The sequence below is a fragment of the Lithobates pipiens genome, unplaced genomic scaffold, assembly GCF_037356315.1.
Source record: "Lithobates pipiens isolate NorthernLeopardFrog02 unplaced genomic scaffold, aLitPip1_a1.2 Scaffold_18, whole genome shotgun sequence".
Taxonomy (NCBI): domain Eukaryota; kingdom Metazoa; phylum Chordata; class Amphibia; order Anura; family Ranidae; genus Lithobates; species Lithobates pipiens.
In genome coordinates, this window is record NW_027507758.1 from 234,147,148 (window position 1) to 234,170,719 (window position 23,572).

The following is a 23,572-nucleotide window of genomic DNA, read 5'->3' on the forward strand; positions in this document are numbered from 1 at the left end:
TGCTGTGTCCCCCACATGGCTTCTCACAAACTGCAAAGGAGACTTCTTACGGCTTTCTTCTTGCCACTCTTCCAAAAAGGCCAGATTTGTGGAGTTCACTACTAATGCCACGTACACACGAATTATAGTCAGAAAAAGCTCTGATGGTTTTCCCGACGGAATTCCGCTCAAGCGGTCTTGCCTACACATGGTCACACCAAATTCCGACCCTCAAGAATGGGGTGACGTACAACACTACGACGAGCCGAGAAAAAAATCAAGTTCAATGCTTCCTATCATGCGTCAAATTGTTTCCGAGCATGCGTAGGAATTTTGCACGTCGGAATTGCTACAGCCGATTGGAATTTCGGAACATGCTCTCATATTTTTGCTGGTGGGAATTCGGCCAACTAAATTCCGATGGAGCCTACACATGGTCGCATTTTTCGATGAAAAGCTCTCATCGTTCTTTTGCTGGCCGAAATTCCGATCGTGTGTACGTGGCATAATTCCCTGTTTCCTCGAAAATAAGACCTAGCGTGATTGTCGGTGATGACTGCAATATAAGCCCTACCCCCCCAAATAAGCCCTAGTTAAAGTCTGTGCAGGTCTTTTTTGCAGGGTAGGGCTTATTTTTGAGGAAATAGGGTAGGGCTTATTTGAGAGGTAGAGCTGATATTGCAGCCAACACCGACAATCACGCTAGGTCTTATTTTCGGGGAAACAGGGTAGTTGTCCTGTGGACAGATTCTCCCACCTGAGCTGTAGATCTCTGCAGCTCCTCCAGAGTTACCATGGGCATCTTGGCTGCTTCTCTGTATAATGCTGTCCTTGCCCTGGCCTGTCAGTTTAGGTGTAAGGCCATGTCTTGGTAGGTTTGCAGTTGTGCCATACTCTTTAGATTTTCAGATGATGCTCCATGAGATGTTCAAAGCTTGGGATAAAAATTTTGAAAACCATTTTATCATTTTCATTCCACTTCACAATTATGTGCCACTTTGTGTTGGTCTATAACATAAAATCCCAATAGAATACATTTACGTTTTTGGTTGTAACATGACAAAATGTGAAAAATGTCAAGGGGTACGAATACTTTTTCAAGGCACTGTGAGTGCCCTAATAGTAAAAGTTAGCAGCTAAGTTTTTTTTGGGGGGCAGTGCAACCAGACCGTTGTGGCATGAAGATATCAAATACATTGCAAAGCCAATAGCCCTACATTGTACGTGAAGAGAGAGAGAACACCTACGAGCTGAAGCAAAGGTGAGATCCAGAGTGAGGAGTAAGGTAGGTATTACACTGTATTCCTCATCTCCTAGAGCAGCTGTAGCACTATCCCCGCAGGAGCCGCTGGCGAATAAGGAATCCCCCACCCCACACAGCCAGGCACACAGGGTTTTCCACAGCACACTGTAGTCAGAAAACAGTCCATGCATCTTTGTTTTTGTGTTTTTATTAGGAGTATTGAACTTGGATGGGGATAGGGGTATTATGGAATGCCCACTTGAATTTAGCAGAACTTTCCAGGGACAACTTCTTCTGTACAGACTATTTACACTCCTCAGCTTCCTCCAGCACAACACTTACTTGAAGCACTACAACTCTCAGGACTAGCTGGTACACTGTTAGGTGATCTGACAATTGGGCTCAGTCAGATTAGTAGCATATTCCCTTTACAGGCAGGGACCGCAAGCCCCTTTGGTAGTGTAGCAAAGTCTTAGCTCCCAGCTGTCCTTCTGTGGCTACTGATCCCAGCACCACCACCACCTGGCTGCAGCTGCCCATTTCTCTAGTTCTCGTGGCTAAGCTTCCACAGCCCACCCACACTGACTCTGCAACCATCCCAGAATGCTCTCACCCAGTCTCTCAGTCCTCCCCAACTGTAACACTTGCCAGCCCACCTGGCTGTCTTGTTCCCTGGATATTTTCCTGACAGCGTTCTACTCCTGCTGTTCTCACACCTGCTCCCGTGCCACTAGTCAGGTCACCTCTGTGCGTCGTGAAGAGGGTCCCTTCCACACCTAAACTCCCAGACCAGAGGTCAAGAGGACACCCCCCTAGACTAGGGGGCTACCCTCAAGGGTCGCTGACAGCCTCCTAACACTGCATCTTCATCTCCCACCCAAACTTCACTGCCCCAGCTGGGCTGACCTAAAGAATTTGAGGGTGTCTGCCCCCTGCCAACCCATCTGTTGGGGATTGGTCAGGGCCGTCATGAATACTCCAGCAGCTCCTCCATCCTCCACTTCCATTCTTCTAGAATCTTCTCCAAGTTTCTAGAAGTAGGAGGTATCACAGATGCTGCCTGTGAGTCATACCAACCTCCCTGAGTCACTCACACTGACCAGGATAAAACACAGGCTTGCTACAAGCCAAGCCCAAACAGTTTGCCTACTCTAACAAACAACTTAACAATTCCTATTCTAGCACAGGAAATAACTGGAAAGTTATTTCAAGGGTTCCTTCATGTTAAAAAGGTTGAGAATGGTCATTTACTCTGGGGCAGCTTTTCTCAACCTTTTTTAACATGAAGGAACCCTTGAAATTACTTTCCAGTCTCAGGGAACCCCTTGCTAAGCTTTGCTATATCTAGAGCTCATAGTACATTTGTGTGATTTCCCCCCCCCCCCATCATGTTAGGGGGGATAATGCAAACATATTTATTTTTAAAGAAGTTTAGCCAAAGCTATTTTGGCTGTTCTTCTCCTATAGAACGAACGGTACTCCTGTGACCTTTTTTCTGCCGACAACGGGCTAATGTCACTCGGCCGGTCGAAGCTTGAGAACTTTACAGTCAGGACTCACCCAGTAGCCTAGGCCTGCAGCCAGCTCAGCCTCTCAGCGATCCGCAGGGAGCCTGAGGCAGCCGCCCCTGCCCCCTCCTCAACCCAGGGCCACAGTAAATGCGTAAGGGGGGTAGAGTAGAGAAGCGGTGACTGACAGTTTGATCGCTCAGTTCCCTGGATAGAGCGGATGAGGACAGCTGCAGCTGGGTTTGGTGCTGCAGCCATCTAGGTGAGTATGATATTATTATTATTTTTTTTGATTCCCATACTTCTCTTTTTAAATATCTTTAAATTGTCCCTAAAGCCACATCATAAAAAACTATCAATAGATGCTGTATTACATGCTGTTTATACTCACTCAGTATCTATGAGATTCATCTTCTGCAAAAAAAAAAAACCTGGTTGATCCTGCTGCTCTCTATCTCCACCTCCTGTCCATGTCCCTTATTCAGCTAGCGATTTTGCAGAGCAGTGTTGGCAGCTCTGCACATCCTCAATTTTCAGTGAGCTTCTATGCTGAGCATTTCCTCCCCATCACATCTGAGCAGCCCATGTGACTATAGCGTCACACATGTGGGCGTATACACAGTGGTAAATTATATCCCACTCCCTCCCTCCTCCTTCATGCCCACTAACCAGCTAAAGACAAAAAAGGAGGGGGGCAGGATATTACATGTAGTTTAAAGGAGGCTTCACCTCCCTCTTATTCACAGGCTGGAGGAGTGTGACACAGCTGTAACCAGTGTTGCCAACCCCCTGAAGTGAAATTTACTGGCAGGATGCCGAAATTTACAAACGGCACCAATTTTTTTTACTGCCACTGCAAAAAAGTACCTAAATTACAGTTTTCAGTGCCAAACAGTGCAAATATCAATATTTAAACTATAAACATATAGCTAGTGCTTTTAGCAATGTGTTTAAGTTAAACAAAAGTAAAAAAACATATTTCTCCATTGACATGAAGGTGAGATTACTATAACCCAGCCAGCACAGAGTTCCCTCTTACATCAGAGTCTGCTGGGATCCCCCTTACAGTGAAAGGAAACTCTTATGTAAAGGGAAACAGATCATGATCTAAGGGGGAACTCTGATGTAGAGGGGGGCTCTGGTGACCAGAGACCACCTTATATCAGAGTTCACTGCTTTACCTTTTCACCAGAGTTCCCACTTACATCAGGGTCTGCAGACTGAGTTCCCCCTTGCACTGTAACTCCTCTCCCCCCTCAGACTGGCCTGGTGATGCTGTCACTGACCTCCTCTCAGGTGCACCGTGCAGGGCTCAGTCAGATGGCTCCAGCTTGGTGGCTCTGGTTTTATCCTATAGTCTCCTCTCCTTAGTCCACACGTTTGACTTCTCCCATGACCCCCATCCTGACGTTGCTCCCACTCTTGACTCCTCTCCAGACTCCCCCTCAGAGACTGTAGACATGATACAAGAGATGGTTAGTGGCTGTGGACATGATAAAAGGAGATTATTAGAGGCTGTAGACATGATAAAAGGAGATGGTTAGAGGCTGTAGACATGATACAGGAGATGGTCAGAGGCTGCGGACATGATACAGGAGATGGTCTAAAGCTACGGACATGATACAGGAGATGGTCAGAGGCTGCGGACATGATACATGAGATGGTCAGAGACTGTGGACATGATACAGGAGATGGTCAGAGACTGTGGACATGGTAGTTTCCTCCTCTGCCCCCCTTCATATTACCATACTTCTCTACATCAGTGTCCTTCCTCCTGTGCCCCTTTCACTGTGCTGCTGCAGTCCACCACCTCCAACTTCAGCCTGCTCTGGGAAGGGATTGCTGGCTGGGGCCGCTCCTGACTGACTGTCTCTGAGACTGAATCACTCACTCTCATATACTCCCCCAGGTCAGGCCCTGGCCCCTGTCTGACTCTCTCTGAGACTGACTCAGAGTCACTCTGTTTATCCCCCTCCGCCCAGAGTGAGCACACTGAGCAGCAGAGGAGAGCACTGTGACTGTCCGAGGCAGGGAAATACCACAATTCTGGAGCTGTCTGTGGTGAAGCTGTGCTTTGTCTGCATTGCTGGACTTTGTCTTTCATTCATGCTTCCTTCTCTCTCTCTCCCCTACTCTGCTCTCTGTTTTTTTTTTTTCCCTATCTTCTATTCAGGATAAAAAAATGTGTGGTGGTGGGCACTGCAAGCTTACCTATTAAGCAAGTTACTGATCTGAATAAAAAGAAAAAAAAGGATAGAGAGAGAAAGACGGACGCAATGTAGGTGGGTGTACAGAGCCAGCAGTGGGGTAGGATGCTGCCAAAGAGAGGGAGTAATAATATACAAGCCAGCACACTCCCAGCCCTGACATATGAGCTTGCTGTGGAAGGCCATAAAAAGGAAAAATCTTTAGGATCAGAACGTCTGAGTCCTCCTGAGTCTCCCCGACGCCCAACCTCTTTGTGCAATCTGCAGTGCAAAGCCACTCACCGTCTGACACCGACCAGGGCACTCTGTGTCTCTGTAGTGTACTGGCTGGGCAGGTTACAGGTTCACTTCAGCAGTCCGACTCTGCCGCACTGTCCTTAGCTGCTGTCTGCTGCTCTGTCCTGTGACTCAGACAAGAGGCTCCTCTGTCCATCCGCCCTCAGCTCCTGCTTTTTTTTTAAGTCTGGTGGGCGGCACAGCTGACATCATCGCGCGTTGCCGGCGGGCAGAGGCAGCGCTCATGGATCTGATCTTCTTGGCGATTTCTGCAAACTGCACATGCGCAGTTCTGACCCGCCGTCACCACCGTTCTTCTTTTTACTGCCACATATCTGCTGCAACAGACGTTTATGGGTGGGAGAAAAATTATGTTTTTACGGGCTGCCCGTAAATCTACAGGCGGTTGGCAACACTGGCTGTAACTGGCCGTTACTGCCAAAAAACAATTAAAGTGATTGTAAAGGCTTTTTTTTATTTTTATCAAACATATTATACTTACCTCCTCTATGCAGTTGGTTTTGCACAGAGCAGCCTGGATCCTCCTCTTCTCGGGTCCCTCATTGCTGCTCCTAGCCCCTCCCTCCTTTAAGTTACCCTCAGCCAGCAGCTTGCTACAGGCTGAGTCAGAGCTCCATGTATCTATTCAAACACGGAGCCTGACCTGACCCTGCCTCCTCTCTCCCCTGATTGGCTGACTGACTTTGACTGACAGCCGTGGAGGCCAATGCTGCCGTTGCATTGTCTCTGCCCATCCGGGGGAGTGTCCTGGATGGCTGAGGGGATCGTGGACATTGCTGAAGAGAGAAGGGGCTCAGGTAGGTAATTAGGGGGTGCTGCTACACACAGAAGGTTTTTATCTTAATGCATAGAATGCATTAAGATAAAAAACCTTCTGACTTTACAACTCCTTTAAGATTTTATTTCAAATACAGTATCTCACAAAAGTGAGTACACCCCTCACATTTTTAAAAATATTTTATTATATCTTTTCATGTAACAACACAAATGACATGACACTTTGCGACAATGTAAAGAAGTGACAACAAAAGTAAGTACACCCCCAATGCCCTGTACACGCGGTTGGACTTTCCGATGGAAAATGTGCAATCGGGTCTTGATGACGGAAAATCCGATTGTGTGTGGGCTTCATCAGACTTTTTCCGTCTGAATTTCCAACACACAAAGTTTGAGAGCAGGATCTAAAATTTTCAACAAAATCCGATTGTTTAAATTCCGATCGTGTGTAGACAATTCCGACGGACAAAGTGCCACGCATGCTCAGAATAAATTACGAGACGAAAGCTATTGGCTGCTGCCCTCTTTATAGTCCCTTTGTACGTGTTCTACGTCACCATGTTCTGAACGATCGGATTTTCCGACAACTTTGTGCGACCATGTGTATGCAAGACAAGTTTGGGCCAAAACCGTCAGAAAAAAATCCAACACATTGTGTAGCCGGAATGTCCGAACGTGTGTACAGGGCAGTAGTGAAAATGTCCAGATTGGGCCCAAAGTGTCAAGATTTTGTCTGGCCACCATAACTTTCCAGCACTGCCTCAACCCTCATGCGCATGGAGTTCACCCGAGCTTCACAGATTGCCACTGGAGTCCTCTTCCACTCCTCCATGATGACATCACGGAGTTGGTGGATGTTAGTGACCTTGCGCTCCTCCACCTTCTGTTTGAGGATGCCCCACAGATGCTCAATAGGGTTTAGGTCTGGTAACATGCTTGGCCAATCAATCACCTTTACCCTTAGCTACTTTAGCCAGGCAGTGGTTATCTTGGATGTGTGTTTGGGGTCATTATGTTGGAATACTGCCCTGCAGCTCAGTCTCCAAAGGGAGGGGATCAAGCTCTGCTTCAGTATGTTGCAGGACATGTTGACATTCATGGTTCCCTCAATGAACTGTAGTTCCCCGTACTCATGCAGCCCCAGACCATGACATTCCACCACCATGCTTGACTGTAGGCAAGTCTGAAGAACAGTAAACTGGCCCTTTGTTTAGAAATACGATCAGATATTCTAACTCCATGTCCACCTTTCTGATCAGGGTCAGTGACAGAAGGTATTGAAGCTATCGGATGAGCATGACAGCTCTACGACAATTTCTGCACGAAGCCAACAATGACGATTTGCATATTTCTCAGTCCAGGACTCCTTTACATGGTGACTAACATACCCATCGGTCCCGCCTCTAGGTGACGTCTATTCTATCACAGAGTCTGACACCGGCTCTAACCTACTACAATGTCGGGACCAGTGGTCACTGGTCAGCTCTCACTAGTCACACGACCAGGCACATTACTCAGGCTTACGCTCTACACAAACACCACCACAACAACAATAGTCTTAGCACCGCCCCCTTTATAAGTCCTTCCGTATTAGTCTCTCCCGCCCGTTGTGGGCGGGTCGGCAGAAAGGGAGGAGTTGGAGAAGTTACCATGGCGGAAGTGACGCAGGCGGGCCGGTTTGAATGTGGGAGAAGGAGGTGGATATGGAAATGAGCTGCGGGCTGTGCCTGGTGTAATTGGAGCTGCCGCTGGTTTCCGTCACATTAGCCGGGGTCACCGTCACATACGAGATACAAGCTGGAGGAGGAAGGAGCTGGGGTGCAGGTAATGTACACCTCTACTCACTATTCCGAAGGGGAAGTGGGGTGCCTCACAGTGATCCACCATTCACTATGTCTATATATAATGGGTGAGGTGTACCTACCTCTGTAGGAGAGTTGTGTCCTATCTGTACTGATGTAAGCTGGAGGAACATTGAAGGAGGATCCAACTGCTTGTTGTCCCCAGAGCAGAAAATAGAGACCCATTATTGTGGTGACAGCTGTCTAAGGCTGGGTTTGCATGAAAAGCACAGATCGCTTTTCAGGGGGTGGTAGAGCACCTTCTAAATGCTTTTTCTTTTTTTCACCAACGCACTGCAGATATGAGAGCAGTGTTTGTCTTGTGGCTGTGGTCTCACTTCATTGGGCATGTTTGATAGACAGCGCCACTTGTGAAACTGCATTACATTTGCTGCAAAGTTGGGGCAGGTGTGTGACCCCCTTCCAGCTTTTCAGCTTTCTAAGGCTTTTGGTGGGCAATCAAGAGCTGTACAAATGCGGCTAAATCATCTGTTTTTATTGTCTGTGTTAAAGTGATTGTAAAGGGTTGTTTTTTTTTTTTTTTTGTTTTTGTTTTTTATGTTTTTAATTTTTTTCTACACGTCAATACAGGGCACTTATACACCTTCCTGCCCAGACCAGTTTTTAGCACTGTCGCACTTTGAATGACAATTGCGCGGTCATGCTACACTGCACCCAAACAAAATTTTTGTCATTTTGTTCTCACAAATAGAGCTTCCTTTTGGCGGTATTTGATCACCAATGCGATTTTTATTTTCTGCTAAACAAATATAAAAGTCAGAAAATTTTGAAAAAAATATTTTTTTTGTTTTCATTTACAAAACATTATAAATACGTAAGTTTTCTCCTTCACTGATGGGCACTAATGAGGTGGCACCAATGAAGTGGCACTGATAGGCAGCCCAGATGGGCAATTCTAGGCGGCACTGTAGTGTAACGTATTGTACTGATGGATGCCAATCCATGCCAAACAATAATACATGCCAATCAGTGATGCCCATTGGGCACTGATTGGCATCCATTGTGGGCATTGACTGGCATCCTTGGTGGTCTAGGGTGGCATACCTGGTGCTGGGCATCCGGGGGGGGCTACTCTGAAAATCGATCAGCACAGACCCCCCCCCCCCCGTCAGAGGAGCAGCTGATCAGCTCTGCTCTACTCGCATCAGACAAACGCGAGTGAGGAAAAGCTGATCAACGTCTCTTCCTATTTACACTGTGATTAGCCATGATTGGACACAGTTGATCACGTGGTAAAGAGTCTCCGTTGGAGACTCTTTACTGAGGTCGTACTTGCGGGGTGTCAGACTGACACACAGCAACGACTGCCGCAATGCGCACCCCGGGGACACACAGAGGCTTAATATCCTGAGGATGTCATATGACGCCCAGTCAGGTTATTGAAACCACTTTGCTGCCGTCATTCTGCTATATGGTGGGTGGCAAGTGGTTAAATAAAAAACAAACCTGTTATACTTGCCTCCTCTGTACAGTTGGATTCGCACAGAGCAGCCTGGATCCTCCTCTTCTCAGGTCCTTCTTTGCTGCTCCTGGCCCATTCCTCCTATTGAGTGCCCCCACAGTCAGCAGCTTCCTATGGGGGTACTGGAGCAGAGTCACAGTTCCGTGTGTCTATTCACCGAGCCCCGGCCCCACCCCCCCCCGATTGGCTGAAAGAGCTGCGCTTTTTATGGGGGTTGAGGTGGACATATCTGACCCTAAGTGACACTTTTTGAGGACCAGTGTGACATCAATACAGCGATCAGTGCTAAAAAAGAAAATGCACGGATTCCTGTATAAATGACACTGGCAGGGGATGGGTTACCTACACAGGTGATAAAGAGGTGTTTCTAACTGGGGGGAGTGGATTCACTGGAGGAAAAGATTGTTTACATCGGCTCACTGCTGCTCCATCTCTCCTGTGAACGACCGGTGGGTCGCGGCTGCCGGACCCGCTAATTGGCTTCTGCTGTGTCCAATCACAGCAGGAGCAGCGCGCGCGCGCCCCTAAGCAGTGTACAGGTATATGATTTTGCGCACTGGACCACCCTGCCGCAGTAAATGTACGTGGGGCGGTCTGGAAGCGGTTAAGAATGCTATCTAGCTACATTTTATCCCCCCCCCCAACACTTATGCTAACTACCCTGTGTAAAAAAGATGTATATACTTATCTATTTTCAGGCCGGTCATGTGACCTGTTTTTTTTTAATAAGGGTGTCTATTGATAGCGGGAAAAGACATTTGAATAAATTATTTATGCAATAGGGTTTTCACCATTTTGCCATTTTTTAGGCAATATGCAGAATATTTTGATAAGAATATTACCACTAGCAAAAAAATGATCAGTCATTCCACTCCCAGTAATTCTCCCCTTGTCTTATTTTTTATAATTACATTGAACGTTGCTATATTTTGCACCATGTTCTGTCTGAAATGATTAGATCAATGGTTGTATCCGCGTTGTATTAGATATGTAAACATATTCTGTGGTAAAATGCAGCTTCCATCCCTCTGCTATAAAACAATGGCTACATTCATATCCTCAGATGCGTGGAGCAGGGTGTTATCTCACCTGTCCCAAAAGTGTTGTAATGGATTGTAATGGATTAGTGCCGGAACTACTTTTAGAAATCGGTGCAGCACTGCAAAGCCGGCATCGCACCGATTTGGGAGGCTCCTATTTGACCTGTGAAATTGCGCTGATGTCAACAGGGGGCTTATTGTCAAAGCTCAATTGTACAAGAAGTTAGAAGCTGATTGGTTACTATGCACAGCTGCACCTGATTCTGTGTACACCAGTTTTAGTACATTTTCCCCGTCGTGTCAATGAGCCCTAAAATAAAACAAGAACAAACTTTGGTTGAAAACAATTGCAGATGGTGAACAGTAATTATTATGTTGCAAAGTCTTTTTACTTTGCTGTTATGTTTTAATGTTTGCTTTAACTGACATTTATCTCTCTCTTACTTTCTTGGGTGTCCTGATTCTGCTTCGGATAACACAACTTTGAGCCCTGATTCTCACCAATGCGATTTGTCATGCGACTTGACAGTTCAAAGTCACATGACAAGTTACACCCTATTTGCAGCAATTGTTCAAATTGCTGCAACTCAAGTCTTTGAAAAAGGTTACTGCACTATTTCTGTGTGATGTCAGTGCAACTTGCATTGACATCTGTTAAATGAAATTGCACTGCTTTGAAGTCACGCTGAAGCAAAACTTTACTCTATGCGTGAAGGTAAAAAGCCTTCTGTGGTAAGTATAAGGCTGGGTTCACAATCGTGTGAATTGGATGTGGGTTTCCCTGCATCAAATTCACATGACAAGAGTGTACTTGTCTCTCAATGGACCCGGTTCACACATCTCCATGTCGGCCGCGGAGCGGTTTGCAGAAGAGTCTTGTGCGTCTTTGGCTCCTTTTTCAGGTTTGAATTCAGGCAAAAATGCGGGCGCGTTTCGTCCCTGAAACGGAGAACAGGGATGCGCCGGACCTCCTGTTGTGAACTGCGTCCAGGCCAAGTGTGGACCCAGCCTGACATGTTTGTTTATTTTTTAAAACAAGGCTTTAATATCACTTATAAGTGGTTCTAAAGGCAGGATGTTTTATTTTATTTTTTTAACCTTTTATGCACCCCAAGGTAACAAATGTTCCAGTATTTGTATCGCCCTCTCACCTCCATAAATACTTATCCTATCTCAATCCAGCACTGTGTCCAGCTGAAGCAGCACTGCCCTCTTCCTCTTCTCACAGGGCTTCTGCTGATGTCAATTTTAAAGGAGAAGTCAAGCCTGAGCTTTTTAGGCTGGGCTTCTCCTAAGGGTCACAGGAGTGCAATTCATTTTGCACTCCTGTGATCCCGTTTTCAGCAGAAAGTGGTCTGAAGTCCACTCTCCACTGACGTCACTGAAATCAGTTGACTCAGCGCATCATCCCTGAATCCGCCAGCTGCCTTGACTGATGGCAGTCTCAGCGAGCCACTGATACAGCCTCTCCTCGCCCCTCCACAGCTCATCGCTCCAGTGAGTGTGGAGGAACAGAGCAGGAGAGCTGCTGACAGCCAGCAGCTCTTCTCCTTGGGGAGGAGTGAGAACCGAGCCATCGACGGTGCTCAGTTCTCAGTGTAGACGTGCCGGGGGGACAGCTGCAGCATCGGTCTGAAGCTGCATCCCCCTAGCTAAGTATGAACCTTAAAAAGCTGTGCTCTATGCTTGCCTATGGATGCACACAGCTCAGCTTGGGAGTAAGCATGTAGGTGTGTCCCTATAGGACACAGCTTTCTATGGTGGCGCAGCAAGAAAAGGAGGAGCTTAGAGAGCTGGCATGGGACCCAAGAAGAGGTGGTTCGGGGCTGCTCTGTGCATTACTATTGCTCAGAGTAGGTACGTATAACAGGTTTGTTTTAAGATATGAAATTATACCAGTAACTGCCAGATACCTTCTAGTTCTAAGAAGATCCAATGTACCTTGAAAGAAGCGATTCACTTTGTAAGACCAGGGAGCAGGACAGCATTTTGTAACAGCACTATCAGCCAGTTTTAGGCCTTGTGCACACTGGATGTTTTTGGAATGTTTTTACAGCTGCTGCTTTTGGCTCCAGATGTTTTTTTTTTCTAGTCAAACTCTCCAGCATGTTATGCTATGTGTCCATGCACACATAGGGTGTTAGCAACTGGTTTTGGCTGTAAAAAAAAACCCCAAAACTAGTGGGTTCTGAGAGGAGTTTTTCAGCTGTAAAAACGCTCTGATGCCGAGAAATGCAGATAAATGCTCAAAAACGCGTCTCACCACCGGTTTTTAACTTTTTTTGATCTCATTGAAGAAAAAAAATAAAACTCTTAGACCCCATTCACACCTGAGCGTTTTGTAGCCCTACGCCTGAAGCTACAAAACGCTGGAGGGGAAAAAATACATTATTCTCAATGGAGATGGTTCACATCTCCACTCCAAGTCGCCTGAAGCTCAAACAAGTTCCGGACCCTTTTTTGTCGTGCGAATCGGGCTGATTTGGGCGTTTTCATTCCCATAGAAACTAATGGAAACGCTTGATTCGAGCGTTTAGCGCGACAACGAGCGTTTCTATGGGCGTTTTGACGCTGTATCTGCAATGCTTAACATTGGTGACCTTTTGCCCTGCACAAATTCGCGAAAAAACGCGGTAAAAAACGCTGCGAATCACGGTAAAAAACACCGCAAATCGCGGTAAAAAACGCCGCAAAAAACGCTTGAAAAAGCTACGCTCAGGTGTGAATGCAGCCTCAATGCTAATGCTTAAAAACACTGCAAAGCTATACTGTAGGTGTTTTTAGAACTTCATAACAACCAGTGTGCATGAGGCCTTAAAGGGGTTGTAAAGGTAAATGTTTTTTCACCTTAATGCATTCTATGCATTAAGGTGAAAAAACATCTGACAGTGCCGGAGCCCCCAGCCCCCCCCCGTTTTACTTACCTCACCCCTCAAAAGTCCCGCGCTCGTCCCCCGACGTCCTTTCCACCATTTATCCTGGTCGCTGATTGGCTGGAGTGGATGGATGGAAAGCAGCGCAGCCATTGGCTCACGCTGATGTCAATCACATCCACTGACGCGGAGCGCTGGGGGGAGGGGCCGTGTAATACAGCCGGCGGCTATAGCCGCTCGCTGTATCACGGGAGCGCGCCCACAGGTGTTTCTCTCGCATGAACGTGAGAAGCACCTGTGGGAGGAAGCAGAGACAGCCGCCGAGGGACCCCAGAAGAGCAGGTTCGGGGCCACTCTGTGCAAAACGAGCTGCACAGTGGAGGTAAGTATAACATGATTGTTATTGAAAAAAAAAAAAAAAAAAATCACTTTACAATCCCTTTAAGCAATTATCCATTGGAATTCAAGCAGCTAGATTAAACCGATGGCTATTTTCATTTTTGCACATGTTTAGCTTCAGTGACTCAAATTCAATGTCCCATTACTGTTATAGTCCATAACTATTGCATGAGTTCTTGCATTCAATGTGATTTAAAAAAGAAACAAAATGCGATTAGTTGGCCCAAACACACATCTTATTTGTTTTGAAAAACATGCTATTTTAGGACTGGACGTACTGTATATGAGTGGATTCTGTGTTGTGGAAAATGCTTTGACTGGACCTTGAATTGTTACTTCTTGGTCTGTAACTTTTCACATCATGGTCATTACGATATCTTCTCAAAATGCAACTATCTGGTACCCAGGTGCCTATGTATTGTAGCATTTTCTACAATGTTTTATTATGTATACAGACATTAGGGCCATGTCACATTAGTGATCCTGTTCCTGGCAGCATAAGTAGAGCTGGGTGCTTTTCTCAAAAAAAATAAAAGAATAAAAAAATAAAATAATCTGCGATTAAAAAATAAATAAATAAAAAAAAACTAAACGATTTAGTTGACTAAAACTATTGCAGTTGACTAAAATGGGACTAAAACTAAAATGCCATTTTAGTACTTAGACTAAAACTAAATCGAAATTTGCTGCCAAAATTAACACTGGTGTTTGGGCTCTTGTGCAGTGTTTGTTTTCCGCCCATATGTTAGTATTTTGCTTTTAGGCCAAAAAGTTACATTTTGTTCTCATCTGACCAGAGCACCTTCTTCCACATGTTTGCTGTGTCCCCCACATGGCTTCTCGCAAACGGGACTTCTTATGGCTTTGTTTCAACATTAGCTTTCTTCTTGCTGCTCTTTCATAAAGGTCAGATTTGTGGAGTGCACAAATAGTTGTCATGTGGACAGATTGTCCCACCTGAGCTGTGTATCTGTCCTCCAGAGTTAGCATGGGTCTCTTGGCTGCTTCTCTGATTAATGCTCTCCCTGCCTTGGCCTGTCAGTTTAGGTGTAAGACCATGTCTTGGTAGGTTTGCAGTTGTGCCATACTCTCTCCATTTTTGGATGATGGATTGAACAGTGCTCTGTGAGATGTTCAAAGCTTGGGAATATGGGTGTATCTATCTCTCTCCAACTTTATCCCTGACCTGTCTAGTGTGTTCCTTGGCCTTCATGATACTGTTTGTTCACTTAAGCCCCTTGTACACGGGGCACTTCCGTTTTGACAAACTCAGTTGAACCCCACTGAGCAGGCGGATGTCAGGTCTGTCTACATTCACTGTGCGGAGATGGACCTGTCAAAGGCCTGCTGTCCTTTATGGAAGATCAGATGAAAACGGATCTGCCTGTCCATTTTTCATCCGATCCACCAGACGGATAGAAAAGGGTTTCCATCCATCTGGATTTGGCTGACCGGATCGGATGGCATGGGATGTCAGTGGACATGTCACAGCTGACATCTGTTGCTCCATAAAGGTGAATGAAGCGTCCGATCAGGTCCCCCAGCATGTGTGAAAGGGACCTAAGATTCTCTAACAACCCTCCCTGAGGGCTTCACAGAACATCTGTATTTATACTGTGATTAAATTAGGCCTGCAACTAATGATTATTTTCTTAATCGATTAGTTGGCCGATTGTTTTGATCGTTAATAACCTTAATAAAAAGTGTGGTGTATATTTAGTTAATATGTAAAGTAAAAAAAAAAGGCAATTTTATTCTTAAATATCTATATGCAGTGGTAAATATAACCAACTATATGGTTAGGGAACAAAATATCTAATCCACTCTGAGAACAGACAGAAGAGAGATACTATTAGAGGAGAGATGTACTGTGTGTATATATACTATTAAAGGGTGAATCTGGTAAATATCATCAGACTCAGATCTAATTTATTTTTATCTAAAAAAACAATGTCTTCCTTCAAAAAAAAAAAAAAAATTTTTTTACGAACGTTTGTTCGATTTTCTAATCGTTAGTGGGGTCAAATCGATGTTCAATTTTCAACCACAGTGACAGGAAAATTTTGAAATAGAAAACTTCTTGGTCAAAGGAATTTTTAGACGGTATATGTGGTTTTCATTCAGAAATGGCATTAATTTTAAAAACAAGTGAAAATTTCAAACAACATTCTGTCATTCAGCGAACAAACAAAGATTTTTCGTCTGAAAATTGATCCGTGTGGCCAGCATAAGGCTCGGTACACACCTTTTTTTTATTTATTTATTTTTAATTGTTTATATCTGGAAATGGGTCCACATAGACCACACACCTTTATTTTTGCGCACGTGATTTTGCTGCGATTTGCGGTTTTGCATTTTTACATTTTTATTTATTTTTTGGCCAATTTGTTGTTGGGCAGATTAAAAAACACAAATTGCTGCAAAAATGCATTACATGCTTTTCTGCAGCTTCTCCATTGAAGTCTATTGAACCAAAAAAGCACAGTTTTGCGTTCTTTGGGAGGCAGGAGACAATACAAACTAGGCTTACATCTCATAATCCCATAAACCATATATTATGTACATCTTTTCCCTACAAATTCTTTATTGGGTATTGCTGCTACTTACAGAGCACAAGCCAACTTGTTTGTTCACGGATGCTAGGACAGAAGTGCCACTTTTCATATTGGCTTTACGTGACCCTTGCTAGCATTACGTGACCTTTAAGAAAAGACTGCAGTAGTCAAAATGCATGCGCAGAACTTCTGATTTCGTTTAGGGATTCCTGAAAGAGACTATTGATCTGTGGAACGAAATCCAAGAAAATTGAACAGTTTGTGCAAAAAAAAAAAAAAAAAAAAAAAGCACAATGGTAAACGGTTTTCTTACATATTCATTAATGTGGTTACAATTGACCTAGCGGAAAGCTCTCTGTATTGGGCCTCTTTCTCATGGGCTTAGAAATAACAAATTAAGGTACAAATGGTGTTTAAGCCACTGTGATATCTTTATATAATCCTGTGTTTCATTATGCTATGTACCCGTCTGTGTTTTATAAAAAAAATAAAAAATGCTGTCTATACCTGAATTCAGAGCGCTGCTCGGCGCTCATGTGACTAGCCACCTCTCCCCTCTCTTACTGACAGCTAGAGTGGGAGGGGCTGAGAATCCCCCGCTTACTTCAGTCGAGAGGAGAGAGGTCATGTGAACGGCATTTAAAAAAAAAATCTGGTATAGACGGCCTCTTTGTCTTATAAAATAAAAAAACTGCGGCACATAGCATAACGAAACACACAAGATTATATGAAACATTAAATGTAATTTCAGCAGCAGGAGGGGAGGGAGCAGGACACTGTCACAAGCTGACATGGGGGGAGAGGCGGACAGGAGAGCTGCGGATGACGGCGGCACGTAAACTGACCACGGCGTCGGGGCTCAGCAGCCATGATAACCCGTGGTCAGTTTACACGGGGAGGGCAGAACCAGGCAGGGTCAGCCAGGTATTTTAGGTGATACAGGGGGCCAAATTACACAGCACAAGCACTGTGCTGTATAACATGCTTTAAAGGAACAGGATCTATTGTTTTTTTTAGGGTAACAAATGCTTTAACTTGACTATAGTCCTAACCTGCATTCAGGGTGCTTTATGGAGCATTAATAAACTGTCCAAGCGCCAATGCTGGTTTTCAGGTATTTTCAGAAGCAGAATTGAACGCTTCAAAAACGTATTCTAAACGTGTCAAATTTAATGAAAGAGGCAGGTTACCATATGCCCTAAGCTTGACATGAGGCGACATTAATGCACTGGTGTGTATAACATTCTGCATGTCCTAATTGCTAGTATTTTACTGCAGTAAAACTAAAAACATTTTTTTTTCTTCTTCATTTTGGATAGATTAAAGGAGGGTTATAACCCGGTAAGATTTTTTTTTTTTTTTTCCATTGGGGACATTTCTCTTCACTTCCTGTCCCATAGCCAAAGAAAGGAAACTAGTGTCCCCATTGGGATATTTCCCCTCTGTTACTGTTCTGGGGACAACCCACAATGTGTGATTTTTTTTTTTTTTTTTTTTTCTTCTTTCACTTTCAGTGGTAATGATGATAAACATGGCACAGAGGGTGAATACCCATAACTCGGACACAGACCACAATAAAAACCTGGCAGATGTTCTGATCCCCCACCACTCTGTCCTAAGTTAGAAAAAAAAAGGTTTTGCTTTTTAGGAATTCTTTAAAAAAAAACGCTCTGTAGTCTGAAGAAGGCTGATATGAAGGCGAAGTGATCCTTTCAGCAGAAGAATCCTTACAAGATTGCTTTGGCTTTATGAATACATCCTGTATCTGTAAAGTGTGATGTAATTGACACTCGTATTTTTTTCTTCTGTTTACTTTTAGATAGGTGGGTCAGCATCATTCTAAGCATCCTGTATGGATACCTTCCTGATCCTGTTTGTGCATGTTTTATGGGAGAGGTGCATAAGGGAGTTACATGTGTGCTGTAATGCAAACAAAGACATTATTATTTGTGTGCACTGCTTTTACTTGTCATGCTACTTTCATATATTCAATATACCTGTAATTGTGTGATTTACTTATAATTATACTGGTATTTTAGGTCATAAGCAGGCCATTTTTATGTGTACAGCTGTTCTGTTTTATTTCATTTTTTTTGGTTTGTTGTTTGAATCAATCTCATTGCAAAGGTTATCATGATACAGAAAGTACTGAGTGTTTTGTGGAGGATTGTTACCAACAGTTTTTAGTGATAATGTTTAAAACGGAACTAAAGTCTGTTTACTACTTCAAGACCAGACTGTTTTACCCCCATCCAGTCCAGGTCGTTTTTTTTTTTTTTCCCCCAGTTTTTTTGTGCTGTCGCACTTTGAATGACAATTACTTGGCTATGCAACACGATACCCGAATTAATTTTATAACTTTTTTTTTTTTTTTTTTTTTTAAGACTGAGCTCTCTTATGGCAGTATTTAAACGGCACTGTTTTTCTTTTCTGCTATGTAAAGAAGAAAAACAAAGCCCATGCTTTTTCTCAGTTATTTTTTTTCAATGGTTCTTCATAAAAGTAGGCAGCATTGTATTCTGCTAAATTTCTTTTGTGACAGAGAAAACTAATAGGGTATATTTAGTCTGTGTGAATGATATTACATGTCCAAATGTATGTGTGTTTAAAAAAAATAAATAAAATATATAATTTATTAATACTAAAAAAGTATTCAATCTTTGTTCTGACAGCGTTTCCCATTTATTGAGGTCCTAAAATGTAATACAAATACCCCCATAATGACAATTTTTTTTTTTTTTTTTTTTTGGAAAGTAGATTGTCCCAAGATATTGGGATGCATGCTGAGTTTTTCTGAATTTGTAATTATTTTTCCAAACTTCTTTGGCAAATGATGATTAAAGTAAATTTTATTTTTTGCACAAAGTTGCTATTTTAAAAAGTTAAATCTCGCACAACGCGTTGACATACTTGGTTACATCCCAAAACGCATTATGCTACTTTCCCTAGTACGCAGATACCACGTGTGAGACTTTTTCACAGTCTAGCCACATAGAGGCCCAAAATCCAAAGGGCACCATGAGGCTTTCTAGGGGCATAAATTGCTCATCTACTTTCCTCACTATCCCTTTTGAGGCTGTGGGGCCCCAGGACATTGGAAAGGCCCACAAAAATTACTACATTTAGGAAAGCAAACACCCCAGGGTATTTTCTAAGAGGCACAAGGAGTCGTTTGATAGTCCTTTTTTTTTTTTTTTTCACACGTTTTTTGTGGGAACAGATTTAGGCATAGTTTAAGCATTTTTGGTCCCAATAGGCTTTTTCAATGAAAGTGCCTGAAAACTTCACAGATGTTTGTGAAAGATGCACAAAAAAAGCCGTGATCACATTTTATATATGTGTTTTCAGCTGCTAAAAACTTTTCAGTTTTGCGTACATTGACAACGGCCTATGTGAAATGTTCTTCTCTGGAACGGCCAAAGTCAGATTCCGTGTTAGGCAGAGAAACTGGGTGGTTGCCCAAGTAGCGACTGTCAGAGCTGCTTCATCACACATAATCTGAATTCACTAGGGAGGCAGAAGTATCTTAGTGCCCCAGGAGCGAGGGTGTAACTAACTTCACAAGTTAAAGTGGAGCCCACTCAAAAAAAAAGTCTCTGCTAAAATATATATAATGTTTGGGGGTTCCAAGTAATTTTCTAGCAAAAAATATTGGTTTTTAACTTAAGCAAGTGTCAGAAAAAGATTTAGACTTTAAGTGGTTAAACTTCCTGCATTTACACACTGTTTAAAAACTTGGCAGAAGGCCTGGATTTTTTTCTTTACACACAGAAGTTTCCCTTTGATCTAAGGAAGGAAGTTTAGTTACAATGTTTCATATTAAAAACTTGTCAGACTGCCCATTTTCTTTTGACAGCTGAGTGAGCAGCTAAGTCTCTCCACTTGCTATATGAGAGAATCGGCAAACTCTGCAATAGAGATAGTCAGAGGGGTTGAATCGAGATCACAATTATTTTAACGATTGTGAGATTTTATATATAATATATATATTGAAATTTTATGTCTTGGAGAAAAGTTTAACTTTTTTTTTCTCCCCCCTCAGTAATCAGAATGAGTCTCCTTATGATAAGCGAGAATGTGAAACTGGCGCGTGAATATGCTCTTCTCGGCAACTATGATTCTGCCTTGGTTTACTATCAGGGTGTATTGGAACAGATGAGCAAATATTTGTATGTGAAGGACACCTTCCTACAGCAGAAATGGCAACAGGTAAGACCTCCTTTTATAGCTAACGTTTGAATTTGCACATGAAGGTTTTAGAGTAGACACATGCATTTGTTTGATGTAATCTGGTCCAAAGTCAGGCATTCGACATTTCATGTTGAATTTTGTCATTGAGTTATAGTTGATATAATTTTATGGTCCTCTAAATTACTGTAAACTGTATCAAAGACTTTCAACTTGGGTATTGTGTACACTAACCCCTTGACACCGATGTAACAGATATGCGGCCCCACTGCATATTTACGTACCTCCCTTTATGCTGGGGAGTGCACCGCATGGCATGCTTCCAGCGCAGAGACTGGGGGCTCAGAGTCCCAGGCCCATACTAATGATTGGGACCTGGAACTCCTGATTTGGGGTCACCTGAACACTGTGGTAGCTAATTGGAGGCGACCACAGTGATCAGTCACTGTAAAGCCCACCCTTGTCTTTCTCTGTGTGTGTGTAATTCATCCATCCATTTTTTTTGCTAGTGTCTTATGAGGATGGATGTCTTTTCTGAAAATATGTAATTATATATTATATATTTTTCCTTCAATCAAGACTTTGGCACCATGCTGTTCTGGCCTCTTTAGGTAGCTACCTGGATCTGTGTATCCTTGGTGTAATGGCTTTGTAGGCCATTTTTTGTACTTCACTAGAATGTGAACTTTAGACACTTTAGCTTTTGACTAAAATGCCATGTTAGTTTGTCGTATTTTATTCATCTGAATTATTTTAGTTGACTAAAATCTTCAGTACAGTTAAATTGTAATGCATTATTTAAGAATTTCTCTAGAATTGCCAAACTCATTGTATACTCCTGGAGTAAAAATCTAAAGACTTGTTGTTTATGGTAATAAGGTTTGTATGTGCACTACGGAAACAGATTTAGTCTTTGATATTATAACGTCCTTATAATTAAAACCAAGATTCATAAACAAAAAATATTGCTTTTTGGCAAACAGAAGTGCAACTTTGCAATACAAAAAAAGCCAAAAAACTAAACCCTATTGGCTGTAATGCCATTGCACATATTACCTGAATATATTCCCAACATTAAATGTTATTATATTAATAATAATAATAATTATTATTATTATTATTTGCCCCCTTCTGATAGATAGTAGGTGAGCTTTAAAAAAGACACAGGTTCATCAAGTCCGACCTATGTGTGTGAATATATGTCAGTACTACATTGTATATCCCTGTATGTTGTGGTCATTCAGGTGCTTAACTAATCGTTTTTTGAAACTATCGCTGAGACCACCGCCTATGGAAAGGAACTCCACATCCTTGCCACTCTTACAGTAAAGAACCCTCTACGTAGTTTAAGGTTAAACCTATTTTCTTCTAATTTTAATGAGTGGCCACGTGTCTTGTTAAACTCCCTTTCGTGAAAAAGGTTTATCCCTATTGTGGGGTCACCATTATGGTATTTGTAAATTGAAATCCTATCCCCTCTCAAGCGTCTCTTCTCCAGAGAGAAAAATTTCAGTGCTCGCATCCTTTCTTCATAACTAATATCCTCCAGACCCTTTTATTAGTCTTGTTGCCCTTCTTTGTACTCCATTTCCAGTTCCATTTCCATTCACCTGAGGATTGGTGCCCAGAACTGGACAGCATACTCCAGGTGTGGCCGGACCAGAGTATTGTATTGTGGGAGAATTATCGCTTTATCCCTGGAGTTAATCCCCTTTTTTAATGCATGCCAATATTCTGTTTGCAATGCCAAGCCGCTGCTATCATCTACTAGGACCCCCCCCCCGGCCTTTTCCATCCTAGATTCCCCCAGAGGTTCTCCCTCTAGTGTATAGATTGCATTCATATTTTTGCCACCCAAATGCATTATTTTACATTTTTCTACATTAAACCTCATTTGTCATGTAGTTGTCCACACCATTATCTTGTTCAGATCTTCTTGCAAGGTTTCCACTTCCTGCGGTGAAGTTATTGCCCTGCTTAGCTTAGTAGTGTCTGCAAATACAGAGATTAAACTTTTTACCCCATTATCCAGGTTGTTTATGAGCAAATTAAATAGGATTGGTCCCAGCGCAGAGCCCTGTGGGACCCCACTACCCACCCCTGACCATTCCGAGTATTTCCCATTTATCACCACCCTCTGAACTTGCCCTTGTAGCCAGTTTTCAATGTGGTAGTGCAGTGTTATTTTTTAACTCAAATTTACCAAGGCGTCTTTCAGGACAGCACCTTGAGAGATAGCGACTCCTCCCTCCTCGTTAGGAAACACCTTCTTCCTCCAGACTTTAAAGGGAGGCGCCTCCCTACCACACATCAGTTTTTGTGTTTCCTCCGGCCCGGAGGGAACACCTTTTGGGAGGGAGTCTTTTTTCCTTAGGTGTTCCTGAGGGACTAGGCTTCTTTCCCTTTTTTTCCTCCCTTAGAGACCCGCTGTCCTCCCGACCTACCCACGCCTCGTCAGCGGTAGCAAGCGGGCTCCTCTTCCCCTCTTGTGCTCGGAGAGAGCCGGAGATTCGATGGCCCGCACGTTCGTAGGCGCGGCGGTGCGCGTGTGCCGCCGCCATTTTTTTTTTCGGCGGTCGCGCCGGAAGTGACAGAGCGGGTCATCGGGTCAGCTGAAACGTCGTTTCCGGCGTGGACGCAGGGGGGAGGAGGGAGGACAGGTGCTGGTGCCTATTTCCGCTTCCGGTCCGGTGCAGCTGCATGGCGTGACTCCGGAGGCGGCGTTTAGCCACAAGTGGATCTCTGCACACCTGATATGGAAGACTCAGCGTCTGCAGCGGTGGGGACAGGCACAGGCACCAGCAAAGCCCAGGTAAGAGGCAGCGGTTAAAGTCTGCCTTCTTTTTCCTATTTCCTGGCATTTGGTCTCGCTCTTTCTCTTTTTCTCCCCCCCTGGTGGCAAGGGGCCTGTCTGGGCACTAGAAGCTGACTGGTTTCTTCTCAGTGCACCTGTGTGGTGATCCCTATCAAAGCTGAGACTGGGTCTCACTAAGGGTTCCCTGGTTTTTTTCCCTTTTTGTCTTTTTCTTCATAGGCTAAGAGCTCTGACCCAAAGAAAAGATGTCCTTCTTGCAGGGCCAAGCTGGGAGAAAATTGGAAGAAAACCTTATGCAGTCCCTGCATTACTTCTTTAGTTAAGGAGGAATCTGCCTCTGTATGTGAGGATCTGGTGGCCTCTGTAA

General features: G+C 43.7%; 1 protein-coding gene across 2 annotated transcripts in view; it reads left to right on the top strand.

Annotated features, from left to right (window-relative positions):
- Window positions 1-7,668: 7,668 nt before the first annotated feature.
- The window catches only part of KATNA1 (katanin catalytic subunit A1), a 64,303-nt gene continuing 48,399 nt past the window's right edge, over window positions 7,669-23,572 (top strand). Inside the window, exons 1-2 of one of the 2 annotated variants that reach the window (XM_077486678.1) lie at window positions 7,669-7,835; window positions 20,245-20,411. In XM_077486678.1, coding sequence (XP_077342804.1) covers window positions 20,253-20,411 — 159 coding nt within the window. In that variant the 5' untranslated portion in view covers window positions 7,669-7,835; window positions 20,245-20,252. Of the gene's footprint in view, window positions 7,836-20,244; window positions 20,412-23,572 lie in introns of those variants that run through there. The other variant, XM_077486679.1, reaches the window with a different exon arrangement.